The sequence below is a fragment of the Hesperophylax consimilis genome, chromosome 22, assembly GCF_061612785.1.
Source record: "Hesperophylax consimilis isolate HC1 chromosome 22, BYU_Hcon_1.0, whole genome shotgun sequence".
NCBI classification, from domain to species: domain Eukaryota; kingdom Metazoa; phylum Arthropoda; class Insecta; order Trichoptera; family Limnephilidae; genus Hesperophylax; species Hesperophylax consimilis.
The window spans coordinates 10,088,294-10,105,236 of record NC_142857.1 but is presented as its reverse complement, the minus strand read 5'-3'; the positions used below and the strand labels follow the sequence as shown (position 1 = coordinate 10,105,236).

The window sequence follows — 16,943 nt, the reverse complement described above, 5'->3', positions numbered from 1 at the left end:
TTTAATTAAATTAAAATTACGCTACTCGAAGAAAAGTGAGCATGTGAGAATCTCTTCAAATTATTCGTAATTCGGTAAAAAGCGTGATTGCAAGCCCTTAACGACTGGATTGATAGGATTGCTGTTAAACTTTTTCTAAAAGAGGAAAATTTTAGCACGATCTCGGAAAATGGGTTCATAAAAATTATAATATTTTCACATTTCGTCATTATATATTAAGAAGGCAAGTGCTGGTGGATGAACACGTGTTCCGATATATTAGTAGTTGACTAAAATTTTATCAGGAAACGGCGTACAGTATCTTTTTTAACCGTATCTCCAATAATTTTAAGAGATTGTTAATACATTAGCTATACTATTTTTTTTCCAGATTTTGTTAATATTGTTCCGCTACTACTTTCGTAGTACCTGTCTTGTACCCTTATAATTTTATTTATTTACTGAACAACAATTACTTGAATGTACAACTCTCAATGATAACTAGTATTGTACCTGCTTATACTGTCCGCACTCAGCCTATTATGCCATGTTATATACACTCATTATTGTACTCCTGATCAGCATGCCTTAAACATTGTATATACATGTGTAAAAGCCTTCTTGGTGTGAATAAATAAATAATAAATAAGTAAGTACTAAATAAATTCAGAATATTTTTAATGTTATATCGTATGCCTAGGGTGATTTTATAGAATAAACGTCGTCCGTGGTAAGTTTAGGAATTGAAATGTCACCATCCTCCCTTCGAGACTGATTACAGGGCAGGCCCGGCCGCCCTTAAAGCCCCTAAACATCAAGGGTGGCAATTCGGCAGTTTAAAATATATTCACGACCCCTAAATGGACCGGCCCTAATTATGCGGACATGAAATTTAATCTAGTGCTTGATTCAAGCGGGTTTGCGGGTTGAAGACATTGTAAGGTTAACACGAAGAATATTCATATATTTTATGTAGGTATTTGAATTATATTTATGAATGCACAAACACCGTTTGTTCACGATGAAAGGATATATAGGTTTTCCAATCAGAGGTGTTATTTTGATATTCAATCGGAAAAGATCAATGGTTTCGTTGCTTGTGTGGCACGTAGCGCCGTCTTGTTGAAAGTAAACGTTGTCCAGATCAATACCATCCAATTCCGGCCATTAAAAATCATTAATCATCTCTCTATAGCGCAATCCATTCACCGTAACTGTTGCTCCAGCCTCATTTTCGAAAAAGTAAGGTCCAATAACTCCGCCGGACCATAAACCGCACCAAACAGTCACACGTTGAGGATAGAGAGGCTTTTCAACAATAACTCTTGGGTTTTTCGATCCCCAGGTGCGACAATTTTGCTTGTTGACGAAGCCACCGAGGTGGAAATGGGCCTCATCACTCAACATGATTTGCATTTGATTCACTCAAGTGAATTTTAATAATTTCAATGCGTTGTTGAAGCGTGTATCGTTCCATTTTTATTAATAACGTAGTTTCTACTTGTCAAATGTCAAAAAATGACAGTTTCAAAAGTGACATCTACCGAAATAGCTATTCAAAATAACACCTCTTATTGGAAAACCCTGTATTTCGGATGCTTTTAGACCGTTTTCTAGCACAAGGACCGAATTATAATGATTCAAAATTAATCTTTCATAATTATGAAATGGTTACAACTAATCATTACACCAATTACTACCCTTAACACAAATTAACTAAACACCTACACTTTTATTAAATACTTTATAATACATACACTTGTGGATGGGCATCGGATGATCATAACCATTGTTTATAACTCTTATAAAATTGTTAACATTTCTAAATAAATATGATGGCACTGTGTTGTTGATTTTAGGGATTTGATTGTTTTATTAAAATGTTTTTTTTTTCGTATCTAAATTTGATTTCATTACAATAGTTCATCTTAATAGTTAGGGGTCTCAACCTTCTCACAGCTCGCGATATCGGTATAGGAATACATCTCAATGTTAAAAAAGTCTCGGTACATCTATGTGTCTTTAAAGTCATTTTATCTATGGTTTTTAGCTATTTCCAGTGTTTTAACGAATACCTACATAGTTTGAGAAATTTTTTTATATGATATTTCACTAAACAAAACACATTGTGTGCAAGTAACGACTATAACGCTAATGAATTATTTATAAAACAATATGAATAAAATACAATGAATAATGATCTCGTACCATAACAGCGAAAGGGCAATTTATTTTTTCAATAAAACACTTTAATTTGCAAAAAGAAATGCAAATCACTGCCTTTTTTTAAGTGAGCATATTCATTCCGGGGCATATTTCACGCGGCGGCTGACAGAGGGCGGCACCGTCGGAAATAAAGGGAAATTAAGCGAATTTAAGCGCATAGATTCAAGCGTCAGAAAGCAAAATGTCGGCCGGGGGCTGCCGGTCCGGGGGGTGGCTGTGTTTCCGGAAGCCGCCGTCACAATGGTAACTTCCGGTGGCGCCAGATCCGGCTTCCGGTCGGACGTTTCGGCGGTCACGGATTAGCCGCTATTTGCTCGACTCCCGGCTCTCTTTACTGTGTTTTACTTTAACGGATGGTTGGGGACGCCCCGCTACTCGTAAGTTGGATGCAGACAATGCAGGCGGATCTGAGCTTAAATGCTGTTTAAATTGTTTACCTCGTTGACCGGGAGATGTTTAGTTTGTGATAAGTCCTTTGATGCATCCAAATGGATTCACACTACTAACCTGTATAATATCATTATGTCTTCAAACGCATCCTGCTGGATGAAAATTGCCTTGATAATAATAAGAAAAAAATGTTTAAATTCTAGTGCGAAACAGAGTACCTAGTAACTAATTATTTATTTATGTGGTAGAAAAGAAATAGTTTATTTATATATACGCCTCAAAAGGCTTTTACATAAAAGTGATACATGATGCAGTGTACATAAGAGAATTTCTGTATTATACAGAAGATACTGACAGTAAATAGATGTAATCCATTGTAAAGTAGGTATAAAATACACTATTGTAAAATTGTGATTACAAGTATAATGAGAAAATATTAAGAAATATTAAAAAAAAAACTATAAATAAAGCAATATTAGTAAAACTTAAGAGTAACGTAAAGTAAACAAGAAATTACAATAATACTACATATAAGACAAAATATTTAAATTAATTTACCAACGCTACTCTAATTTGTAGGATTCGACAAAGTGTGGGTATAGATTATGCTTAATTCTATAAATGGTGTCAATAAATAAATCAATAGCACCCTCATACTTGTTGCCCAGATCATGCATCCTATTGGTCAGTGAGTGTGTTTGATAGTTGGTCGTGTATGTATTGCAGAAATATGTTTTATTTTTTCTTGCACTTGGAACTTAACAGTGGCAACGATGGCAGGACCATCAATTATGTTGTTAATGACTCTGTGTAACACAACCAGGTCTGAAATAATTCTCCTGTCAGACAGTGTTATTAGATGCAATTGATTCATCAAACTGACATAATTAATGTAATCAATAGGAAATCTGAGCTTAAAATTTATGTTCTTAAGAAATTTTGTGTTGAACTCTTTCTATAGTTGTGTGATTTTCTCTTTTAATAATAACACAATAAGCTTTATATGCATCATTCTGTTATCCAATATAATATTATATATGTTGTAAGTTAAATATGAAATATGTTGTGTACTCAATTACTGGAATAGGAAATTTATTTGGAAGTGAAACGAGTTTTTTGTAGCGCAAAATAAAGAAGAACGGGAAAAACGCAATTTATCCAACACGTATTGTCCTTTTGATGTTTCCCGCGTTTTGCGGGTCAAAAGCATTCTATTTAGATTCAAATATGTCCCCAAACAAATGCTGCCAGTTAAAAAAAATACCCCAGGCTACGTTTTATTTTTATCTGTCAGTCGGAACGATGTTGCCAGCTCATTGTGTGTTTTCCAACCCCTTTGTTAATTTTCAGTTTTTTTTTTTCGGTTGACTTTTTTTTTAAATTTCTTTCAGCGTTTGCTTTCACCACTGTTTTTCCGGACTGGATTCATTGTGCTCAAAAAGCGAGGGAAATATATTCCTGGTGACAGATTTTCTTTTCAAAAAGAGTTGCTATAAATTATTGCTGAAATATTTTAATTTCATCTTGAATTGAATATGCTTTTTGTGCTATTTTAGGGACTGCTAAATCCGCAATGAAAGACTTTCAAGTTATGTATTAAAAGTTAATGCGGAATATGTTTTTTCATTATATGGTTGTCAAACAGATTAGGAATTATAATAGAGTATAGGAATTGTAAAAATACTTACTTTTTCTCTCTTTTTCCTGCTCCCGTGTCTCTGAATCCTTTTGCGAATGGATTGTTGTCTATCTTCAACTGCGTAATCTGCGAATCAAATAAAACAATATCAGTATATCTAATTGTAAAAAAATATTTTGGCGTACCATACACACAAAACTTCCCTTTCATAAGATGGCTTGATTCTTCGACGTAATTAATAATCAATAAGTATTAAGTAGAGAAAAATTAAATCGATGATAGTAATCTCTGCCACAATGTAACAGATTCTTAAGAACATACTAAATAACTAATGCGACTAAATATTGAAGTATGTAACTCAATTCAGGGATAAATACCAAAATATAAACAATTTTCAGATTAATAAGAAATAAAAATATAAACTCATTCTCCCATTCCTTAAAAAGACTTCCCACAAAAAATAACCATTGATGACATAGAAACTGAGGTTTCCTCAAGGCCTCCTGTACAGACCGGACTAAAAATGACTTGCTAAGAGAAGAAGCTTTATTGTGTAATGTAAGTCCTAAATTAATCAGATTTTGTTTTTATGTTTACCTTTTCGTTCTGGTAGGCAGTGACAGCGATGAACTCCGTCTCCTTAAATACGTATGTCCTGAAGGTAGAGTAGGGCAGCTTTAGAATGTCGTTGGCCCGCACCAGGTGGAAACGAGGCTGGTACTTGTGCATGGAGTTCAGGATCGTCTGTTGAAAGATTGATTCATCAGTAATAGTCGAGAAAACATTAATCAAATAATGGTTATTCATTAAGATATGATATAATATCATAATTTGTCGTTTTAGTTACAGTTAGTAAGTAGGTACACAATTAATGTCTTAAAAATAGATAAATAAATCGATGTAAGTGTCAAGTAAAGCACGAGTACCTGCGGGTAATGTTTTTTGTTTTTTCATTGTCTGTTTTTGGCATACTTCTGATAATTCTTTTGCGTGATCTATATATTTTTCTAACCAATTAGAGGGTGTTTGAGAAAGCCAAATCGTAAATGGATATAAGGAAAATATTTAGCAGAAAAAGTATTTGGTGTTTATGAACCAGCTAAAACTCTCGAACAGTGAGCTTGAACATCACGTAAAAAAGGACAATTTTTCTTTATTTAATTTTTTTTTTCCCATATCATCTCATCTTTTTTCAATTTATAATAGAATTTCGAAAATAAGCTATTAAAACATTAATTTAACAAATCATTCATGAAAGAAAAAGTCGCGAAAGCCCCAGCATGATTTTTCTAGAGAAAAACATTGTTTATACTCGGGTGAAACTGAGTGGCCATTAATGTAACTAAAAGCATAGTTTTAAATAAAACAGGTTGTCATGTAAGATTACAGAATTTCTAGAAATTTCCAATCTCTTTTTAATTTTCAATTTTTCACACAACTGTTTTCCATTTAAAAAATGAAACTTAAACTTAAAGCAAATTTGTGAACCAGATTTCACGGAAGAATAACTAAACCACCGCGCAGACAATCGAAATAAGTATTATGTTTGATATAATATTTCACTATCGTAAGTTATAAACATCAATAGAAACCATCTCCATACAATGTACAGATAAAATTGATGAAATTGTTGACGATCCCTCCAATCTGCATACACGGAGTCCATATTACACGCTTCTCGTCCTCGGCGACCGCGACGACGGCGCTTCTCGATAACTTCATTCACTTACCCGCCACTCCCCTTCGCATTAGCCGATACTCGCTCATTACGGCAAATGCTGTCATTACTGCGCCGGCCCCGGCTTGTGGGAACGGGCCCGGCCATGTATGTTATATACTATGCTATAGTAAATACATAATGCTACTCATTACTGCTCAGTGGCGGGATTCTCTAAAAACTTCGTTTGTGTAGTGAGCTCTTACAAAAAAGGTAAGAAAATAAGACAAAACAGTATTATAATTTTACCACACTTTATTTAAACAAAGCGCTATTCAAATTCAGTGCTAAAAATCCATCCGTCCGAATAATACTGCCCTAGCGCGAGTCAGAAATGAATCCCATGTGTGCGTTACGAATTCAGCGCCTATGGGATTTTCTGTTATAAGAAATAGTTCACACAAAACATAACAGAGCCGTAGACCTACGAACGTAGAATTTAAAATTATATTTAGAAAAAATCAACAATTGATATATATTTTTAAAATAGTTTCTTGTGTAAATTGTGATTTTAGTAAAACTATTTTTTTTGACGTTTTAATGAATTGCTGATCTTTATCTTCTTGCCAGGCATATATAGTGTGATGCTGTGTTAATTTTTCTCTAGATCTAGTCTTGTGGAAAATTTAGACTTTTATACATATTATATCCGAGAGAATTTGTTTCTCCCTTTTTTATGTCCCATTGAAAACTAAATAAAATAGGTCACGAACCTCCACTGCTACTGGTATGTGCACTGTGTGACATGTAGGATATTATTATAGTATGCAGCGTGTATATAACACATAGCATGTCGCTAAAGAGTAGGACGTGGGACATCGCGCGGACGGGACAAATTACAGAGCGGGAAGGACTCTGACACTCGAAACAAACTCGAATACGACACTGTCATGAATGATATGTGAGAATATGATGATATGACAATCCTTCAAACAATTTTTACCACGTTTTATGCTCATACCGCCAAATTTCAGGAGAGAGCTTACACGAAAATCTTAGGAAAATGGCAAAATTTACACGGAGAAATTTTATAATATAAAATATTGCTAATTTATTAAGAGTCTCTTCAAACTATTCGTAAACCAGTCAAAAACGGAATTGCAGACCTTCAACGAATGATTTGATAGGTTTCCTAATAAACTTTCAGTAAAATACGAATGTTTTATCGCGATATCGCGAATACGTTTACACAAAAATTCAAAAATGTTCGCATTTCGTCATTGTTATCGTCGGACATAGGACAAATGCACGTGTTCCGATATATCACCGATGTACTCGTACTAAAAGTTTAACAGGAAACGGCCTAAAGTTACGTTATTAACAGGCTTTTGATAAATCAGCAACACTCATTTTTCTCCGTGTTCAGTATCATCCAAATGTAGGTAGGTATCTCTTCTACAATAATGCCGAAATCTGTTATCTACATAAAATTCTTGAATGGTAAGCTGTGGTTCTATAATTTTAGAATATGAGCAGCTTTTTCTGCTTGGAGTTTTTACCACAGGGCATCTATTTGTACTCACAACGTCAGTTCCATGCCTATGACCCTTTGAAGCTTTGAAATATTATTTTTTCCGTAAAAAAAACTTAACAAGAATACGAAATTGGAGAAAAAGTCGGGCGGAGTCGTGGACGGAAGCTTATAAATTTAAAAAAAAATCTCATTTTTTTATGAAAACACTCCTTTATTACTGACATTTTTTAAATTTACAATAAAGCATACACACATCTTCAATATCCATTTAATTTTTGTTATCATATCTCTTGTTTGCACTCAATTTTAATGTGAGTACAAGTTTAGTGATTAACTAATCAAATGTCATGTGGGTTTCACCAAACACACCTAATCCGATTAACTGATATTTTATCCGCTATCCACATTAAATAGTGGCACGAAAACCATATCCTTACATAAGGTAATTAATAGAACCGAAATTAAAATCCAGAAGTTACCACCACGAGAGACAACTAGCCCCCGTTTTGTCTACAATTTGTCCTAATAAATTAAATGGAGTCCGTTTTGTCCACCGCTATTAAGTCGTGTCCGAGCCCCTACCAAAATGGATGGCAATCAAATTATTTTAATGCCTCTATCCCAATTAATTAACATCAAATTATATCATCCAGCACAACAATTGTACTAATGGACGGTAATGATTCAATTGGATGATATTTCGACCATGCCAAGCCTCATAAGCTTGAGAAAATTGTTGGAGTCATAGAATATTAAAATTTTAAATTATAATTTTATTTGGGTTTTCCAATGTTAAATCCTCATTAAAGGGTATAGAAATCATGTAGGTACATTTTTCAATTTAGAATGTTTTTAGGTTTCGTATTGTTAAATCTTCGGTAATGGGTATGAAATTCACGTAAATAATTGAATTTAGAATGTTTTTAGGTTTCGTATTGTTAAATCTTCGGTAATGGATGTGAAATTCACGTAAATAATTGAATTTAAAATTTTTTTAGGTTTCGTATTGTTAAATCTTCGGTAATGGATGTGAAATTCACGTAAATAATTGAATTTAAAATGTTTTTAGGTTTTGTATTGTTAAATCTTCGGTAATGGGTATGAAATTCACGTAAATAATCGAATTTAGAATGTGTTTAGGTTTTGTATTGTTAAATCTTCGGTAATGGGTATGAAATTCACGTAAATAATTGAATTTAGAATGTTTTTTGGGTTTCGTAATGTTAAATTTTCGTAAACGGGTGAAGAAATCATATAAATATTTGAATTTAGAATGGTTTTTGGTGCTTGTAATGTGAAATATTCAACAATAAAAACACATTGAGAAAACTAAAAAAAAAAGTATATAAAATATTGGTAATTTATTAAAAATTCGTATTCCTGTTGAAAACGAGCCTTTATCGAATGGATTGACACTATCAGTAAAACACGAATGTGTTATGCGGACGGCGGAACACGTGCACGAAAAACTTATAAAATTGTGAATGAACACGTGTTGCGATATATTAGTAAAGTACTAACAGTTTATTAGGAAATGACCTGCTATCAATTTTTTGACAGGATTTTAATAAATCAGCAATACTCAGTTTTCATTTTGTATTTCCTTAATTGTATTTTGAACAATGAGTAGACGTTTTCATTATGAGTACAGTAGTCGTGTAAATATTTTAAATTAGAATCTTATTTGGATTTCTGATATTAACTCTTCAAAAATAGTAAGGCGATTTCTGAAACTCGTTCAAGAACAAGAACTTTATGTTTCTGAGAACCCTGAAACTGTAGGGTCCAAAATTAAATGTCTCAGGGGGGCCAATGAGAGGCTATTACGTCACTTCCTTCCAAACTGAATTTCCAAGATGACCTATTAATCAGATATAGCCAGCAATCGAAACAGCCGAATAGAACGAACTCGACAAACAAATAAAACAAGTGAAGATCTAAAATGAAAACTGAAAGTTAGCGTAAACAAATTCAGAATATTTTATTTCTACAATTAGCAGACATTAGACATTAACTACATACGCAACAACCGATTATTAATACTTCTAAACTAGTTTCCCACGTATTTAATTCTTACATGTTGACTACACCGATCAAATCGTTATTTTATGAATAACCCATCTTTCAATGTCTTGCGTAATAGTCCTTTGAAGTAACACGGGTAACAATGATGGGTAAGTACCTAGAGTTCTACCCCATTTCTGAAATAACGCCATCTGTCGGCACTGCTTATAAAGTTATAATAACAGTCAAAGTTGAATACTTGGTGAACTGACCAGGTAGACGTTTTCCAGAGTCAATTATAGGGAAACTTATTTGACGGGAAAATTATGAGGAATTGTGGGGAATTATGGGGAAAAGTTAATAAACTCTTAGTGACAAGACGTCACTGCGATCAAGAATTTCGTAACGGACAGCTAGGGGGCGTTAGTTTCGGGAACTACGTTTTCATGAATTATTCAAGTATTATACCGTTTAATCCCCAGGAATAAGGTCGTCAAAAATAGGTGTCTCCGAACATTTTTTATGAGTATCTAACATAGACATATGAATATTAGTAGACTTGCCCTAAGTGATTAAAAGCGTATTATTCCCCACTCCCCATACCGGTTCCATTGGAGCCGGCTGGGCTCGCGTATGGCTTCCCGTGAATCTTGAGAATGTGACGTCATCATTCTTGTTCGAACTAGCGTCGAGCTATGGTCGAGGCATTTTATGAAATAACACGGCAAAATAGTGGCTTGTGATATGAAAACTTGTAAAAATAGATGTGAAAAAGAGAATAAACCCAATTGTCGTATTACATTCCATATGTAAGCATCATTTTAAGCTTATTCACGTCGCATAATATGAATCAGTTGTAGAAACACATACTATAACATCGAGCCAACATTGGTCGAATGTAGCGATTATCAAGTGTGCGCATCGTTGTTACTGGGAAGTAAATTATGAACACTTATAAAAGTGTCTTAACTAAATACTTAAACAAAATATTCAACTCTGAAAATAGAAGAATTTTTTTTTTGCCGAATTTGGACTTCGCAAATTTGTTCATAATGTGGCGAGTAATTTGCGCTCCCATGTAAAAATGTCTATTCATTCAAAAGCAGATTTTACTTTTAAGAACTAAATGGTGATATTAAAATGCGAGATGCCTATATACTGTCAGATTGATTTATTGACGAATCACAGTCAGCTTTACCCCCTTCGTTCTTCAACAGTTGATTTTACCCCTCACCTTTTCTAGTCTATATATTCATATGTCTGTGGTATCTAATGATGATACTATTTTTTTTAAATATTTAGCGGAAAAGACGTCGGATCAAGATGAAACTCGGCAGATAGACTCGTTGTAGATGAACATGAATACTAGTTAGCAAAAACGGAATTGTATGACGTTACAGCAGTTAATATAAGAAAAAATGTCGGTCCTACGGTTTGGCGAAGTTCTTGGCGTGGTTGATTCCAGTACTTCTAAAGGAAGCTCAAGTCCACAGTCAAACCATTTTATTTTTTAAGTTTTAAAAGACATTTGAAAATAGATGTATAATAGAATTTTTTTAATTTTTTTATTTATCAAATCGGTTTTATTCGTTTTATTCCGAAGATAAAAGATGGATTTTTGAGTATACCACAAACTTTGACAAAATCAAAGTTCACGTCGTTTTGGGGGGTTGGTAATATTTTTTCGTTTTAAATTTCCAATGCTACTGTATTGTCAATAAACGTCTTGAGTGCGTATTCTGGAAAATCGAGAAAGTATGAAAATAAAATGTGATTACAAAAAAATTAATTTACGTAATGAAATCCAATCCTTTCCCTAATTATATTTCCCTTAAAAACTAATAGACAATAAATACTGGTCAGTGGCTGAGTTGACATCGCCTCTGAGTCCAATTCGTGATTTCAATTCCTCGACTGTTAAGTCCTCCACCAAGACACAAGCAATATTGTTCTCTTACCGTGGTCGTAGAAGCTTTTCAAATATTGTCAGGTTATTTGTAACTTTAAAAAATATGTCCTACCATCTTAAGAGCCGAGGGGACACTGCGATGTATTTCCAATCATGTTGTTTTTTAGATTATTCACGATTTGCAGATCTACAAAACTTTTCCGTGCCGGCGGCCAAAAGAACAACTAACGAATGAACGAAGTTAAAATAGCATCTAAACTATTGACTGCACATAAAATTTTGTCGACCGATGCAGTTTTTTTTTAATATTTATACCTACTCGGAGAAAACTACCTGATTAAAAAATATTGCAAATTTATTAATAATCTCTTAAAAGTATTGGTATTCCTATTAAAAACGGGATTGTAGTCCTTTAACGTATGAATTTATAAGTATCTTGAAATAAAAACTTGTAATAATTAAAATACCTTTTTTTTTCAGGATGTCCGAACACGTGTTCATATTATATATTATTAAGAAAGACGCGGGTGGATGAACATGTATTCCGATATTATTATGAATTTACACTTTATCAGGAAACGGCTCGCAGTCCCGTTTTTAACTGTATTACCAATAATTTAAAGACATTGTTAATAAATCGGCATTACTAATTTTTCTGTCAGTATATTTTAGCTTTATGTTGTTTTATACTTATGCCTAGGTATATTTTTTAAGGTTTCAAAAGGGGATAGGTATAGTGCTGGGACGAAGTCATTTGTTGGTTGAGGGAGGTAGTCTGTTTGTTTATAAAATGATTATTGTATATAGTCCTACCAGAAAGAAGTTGGAATCAGAGTTGGAACACGCAGCCTCGTGGTTCATGCGGTAGTGATAGCTCGGGGAGTATGGCCACTGCATCGCCAAATATAACAAAGAAAATCAAAAATCAAAATAGGAAGCAGTAGAGAGAACAGCATCCACCGAAAGGAGAACAAAATATGTGAAAATAGGCTGATGAACGAATGATTGTTAGAGAGTTATTTTTTTGTCAAATTTGTTGAAGAAGTAGATAATTGTAATACACTGGGTGAAATAGCTGTTAGATGAATCAAACGCAGCATTCATAGAAAAGGAGATGAACATCGTTGTATAATGACCACAAATTCATATAACAAAACATTAATTAAGAATATGAACACTGCCCACGCAGAGGAAAACAAAATAGGCGCAGAAAGACTGATACACGAATGAGTTAGTATTTAATCAGAATGGTGAACATATTAGGAAGAACAGTTGGTTATGAAAGTCCTTAGCTGGTGACACGGCTAACACCCGAATCAAAAAAACACCATTAAATTAGAAATATTTAGCATATTGATGATTGTTAGTATTACTTGTGTCAAAACAACAGGTTGACGATGTAGAGAGATTAATTTAGCTGGAATAGTTATCCAAGGACAAAACAAACCGAATCAAATTAACACTATTCATTAATTCATTCCAATAGGACGATGGGAATACTAAGCCATTTTGATAATACGGGAGGACGATAAAATTTATAAAACAGAAAAATCAGATAAAGATTCGGTTGCATCTAAGAATTGAATCCAGGACCACAACCTTGCCAGGGTTTGCTCTAACCATTGAGCTAATCCGACCATATCTTCTTCGGTCATATTTAACTATATCATACTTCGACTAAGAACTACCAGCATTATCTTTATTTTAAAATTATATTCAAAGAGTGTCAACTGCTCCCAACCGTCTGGAGCCAGTGAGACTATGGCATCACCAATTTGGATATGTTATGGAGATGGGGAAGAGGAGGGTGGGGGTGTGCCTAGATTTTTTTAATTTTTTTATAGTGAATACCTCACAAGAGTCCCAACTGCTCCCGTCTGGAGCCAGTGAGACTATGGCATCCCCAATTGGGGGATGTTGTGAGGCTGAAGGTAAGTGGGGAAGGGAAAGAGGAAGGTGGGGAAGTACCTGGCTATTCAGATCTAGTCACTAAACACGGCTAAAGCCATTTGGAGCAACGTTTCAATTCTGAATGGTGGTCTTACACCAGGGCGATACTGGTAGTAGCTTCCACTCTGGAACGTGCCGCAAATATACTATATATTATTTTAATTAATTAATTGTGAAATAACACAAATTAATCAAATAAAATTTATTTGCGCACGCTGGGTTCGAACCCGCGACCTTAGGAATGGCAGTCCAATGCGTTACCACTGGACTATGCCGGCCGTCATAGATATTCAGATCAGGTCACCAAACACGGGTAAAGCCATTTTAAGCAACATTTTAATTCTGAATGGTTGTCTTAAACTAGGGCGATATTGAGAGTATCTTCAAATCTGTAACGTTCCGCCAGAATACTATATATTATTTTTAATTCGTAAATTGTAAAATTACACAAATTAATCAAATAAAATTTACTTGTGCACGTCGGATTTGAACCCGCGAAGTTCTGCTTGTTAGTGGAGAATTTTATCCCTCGGCTATCAAAGTCTATCTAACATTTCAACATATTTCGTTTGATTCTTGTTAATTTTATCTATTACTCTGTTGGGCTTTTCATTTAAGAAGTTATTATTTATTTATCAAGACAGAGATAAAGGTTATTTACGTGCCTAAATATTTATTTAAAATATTTCAAATCATACGGGCAGTACTCAAAAATCAGCGTTTGCACTTTATCACCCGACAAGCACTTAGCTCGCTGCAAAACGGAATATAAATGAATTCGCTATTAAAACGATCTTTCATCTTAAAACGTTTGATACCGATGGCGGCGAGATCAATGGGTAGGCGCTTATCTCAGATATTCCCCGGGGTCTTAACCGCGCCACTGGTTAGTTAGGTGGTCCACTGATAATACGGATGCTGCAAAGAGTACCGCCTGTCCAGAGTTCGTGACCCAATAGAGCATATCTGCTTAAATACCAAATGCGAATTTATTGATTCATATATTATCTTCTGTGCAGAATTGAAGATAACATTGTTCTAGAAGTTAGTGGCTTTTTACATCCTTCATTACAAAAATATATAAACCTAAATATATAATACCAGAATAGCGGAAATAGAAAAACTTTAGATTTTGCTTTTACCGAAAACTAATTTCGAAATTCAAAACTAGAAACATTTAATCCATTCACCAAAAATCATGATTTTGTGATTTGACTTTGTTTAAATCTAATTTGACGGTCTCGGCGGTCGAAGGGTAAGGGTAAGGCTCTCGAATAGCAATCCAGAGGTCGCGGGTTTATTCCCGGCATGCGCAAGTAATTTTTATTTAATTAATTTGTGTTATTTCGCAATTTATTCCAGAGTGTAAAATACTCTCAATATAACCCGGATGTAAGACCATCACTAGTAATTGATTGAAACGTTGATTTAAATGGCTTTAGTCATGTTTGGAGACCTGATGTGAATATTCAGGTACTTCCTCAATTACCTTTACTCCATATCCATAACCGACCCATTATCTTCTGCCTCACAATATACTCCAATTGGGGATGCAATATTCTCACTAGTTGGGAGCAGTTGGGACTCTTGTGCGATATTCACATTTAAAATGTCATCCCCTATATGCTTGCATCCACTAACTGCCTCTACCTCATTTAAAATGCAAAGATGGATTATTTTTCTTCTCCCTTTCTTTACTAAAGATCCTTACAATAGATGTGTGTCTAGCGCCATTTTGTAAAGTTCATAAAACTGAATTTAATCATAATATCAGTGTAGTTAATACATAAATAAATACGACACATATCTAACAGTACAAATAAGGCAACACCGATATCGGTTTATTTTTGCGTTAAGACGAGAATCGAATACAAAGATAAATTCATAGACTCATATACTAAGAATGCCTCAATATCCTCTGAATACCTACGTTAAATAACTAGGTACATATAATTCTGAATAAAGATTGTAATTGAATAAATCCTTTCTCAACAAATGCGAGATGATTTTCGAATGTTCAATTTACTAAGATGTATCGGTTTTATTTAATATAATAATCTACAAACTCCTAGTTATAATCTCTCTAATATTCTTACCTCCAAGATGTAGAAAGTACAAGTAGTCAAATAGCTATTATGATAACGCCCTATCAATAGTTTTGTTAGAAAATTTAGATTAGAATAATAATTGCTTCTTGCTCCATTAAGGCTTAATTGTTTTCCGCATTATTGAGTGCGGCGGTTCTTTGAAACAAAGTAGTAAAAACTATATAATATTTTGCCAACTAAATAAAAAAATTGTATTCAAATTGTGTCAAATTCGTTAACTTTTATAATAATTTGTTAAATTATTGTGTTTACCTTCTTACTTAAGAAAAATAGCCTAAAAAGTCTACGATGTTGTTAAAATAATATGAACTTATCTACATACTAGGTACAAGTGTTTTTTTACATTATTATGTACATTATTATGTACATTATCGTATGCATTATTTTTTTGGAGTGATTTGTAACATATTATTTAATTCATACCATTCCTATGAAACTGCTTAAAAAGCCAATAAATTCAACTAGATTTCACCGTTTTTCCAATATTTTAGGTTTTATAAATTTGGCCCATAATGAAAGCAATCGCCCAAACCGTTTTACAAACTTGGCGTAGTATGCCAAAAATCACTCGAGTGTGTAAGAGGAAAAGTTTGCATTATGAAATTTTTGCTTACGTGGGTAGGTACTTAGGAGATGTAATATTGCTTTATAATTTTTTACATACTCATTTTATGAAATTTAAAAAAAGAAGAGTTTTCTTACTCCTATAGAATATTTACAGGTGGGAATTTTTCAGGTGACGTCTACAAAATAATATGCTTTATATTAAATAATGATAGATGAATGACAAGTAGGTAAGTACTTCAATAATATTATGTACTTTAAGAACAATCAAACAAGAGTATAATCAAAACAAACACTTTTTACGACTGCTGCATCCTTTTTAGTGCTTTCAATTTCGAATCTAGACAGTCTTTTGTCTTAAATCAACAAACAAGAGACCATTTTCCAAAGACTGGCGAAATTATGCCATAAACAGGAGGACCGTAAATTTAATTCAAAGATTCGTAGCCACGGAAAAGCATAAAACTTGTTTTCGGCGGATCTTTTTAAAGTCCCGATAAGGAGGAAGTGGCCGATAAGAAAACTACCTGGAAAATGGAGCGCTTGAAGAAATTGACGATTTGCATTTTGTTTCTTTGGTGGCGTTTACGGAAGTTTGACCATCACGTAGAAGAAGAAAAAAAGTTGGCGAAGCATTCAATTTTAGTTTTCTTCTTTTTGGTGGTTGATTTATTCCTCTGCCTGTTTTATACTATTAGTTATGTGAACAGTAGAAATTGCGTCTAAGAAAGCATGTTCTCTTAGTAAATAAAATAAAGCAAAATTTCCTCTGAAATCATAAGATATCTAAGGTTCCATGCCTAACCTAACCTAACCTAACCAACTTAACCCAGTTAATAATGTTTTTGTTTCATCACTTTTTTATATACCTTTTTAAAGATGTGATGAATTATCATTTTGATGATTTATCCGGTCACCTTTTATTCCAATCATAGTAAATTTGAGAGAACTCGATATTTCGAAAACACGTTCGTTTTGTTTGG

At 33.7% G+C, this 16,943-nt stretch overlaps 1 protein-coding gene across 3 annotated transcripts in view; it reads right to left on the bottom strand.

The window, feature by feature from the left end:
• The window catches only part of LOC149412821 (optomotor-blind protein-like), a 209,158-nt gene that overhangs the window by 9,469 nt on the left and 182,746 nt on the right, over positions 1-16,943 (bottom strand). For 2 of the 3 annotated variants that reach the window (XM_089645238.1, XM_089645239.1), the window contains exons 4-5: positions 4,832-4,978; positions 4,284-4,360 (exon numbers count right to left, since the gene is read on the bottom strand). In XM_089645238.1, coding sequence (XP_089501364.1) covers positions 4,284-4,360; positions 4,832-4,978 — 224 coding nt within the window. Of the gene's footprint in view, positions 1-4,283; positions 4,361-4,831; positions 4,979-12,151; positions 12,230-16,943 lie in introns of all 3 variants that reach the window. The other variant, XM_089645236.1, reaches the window with a different exon arrangement.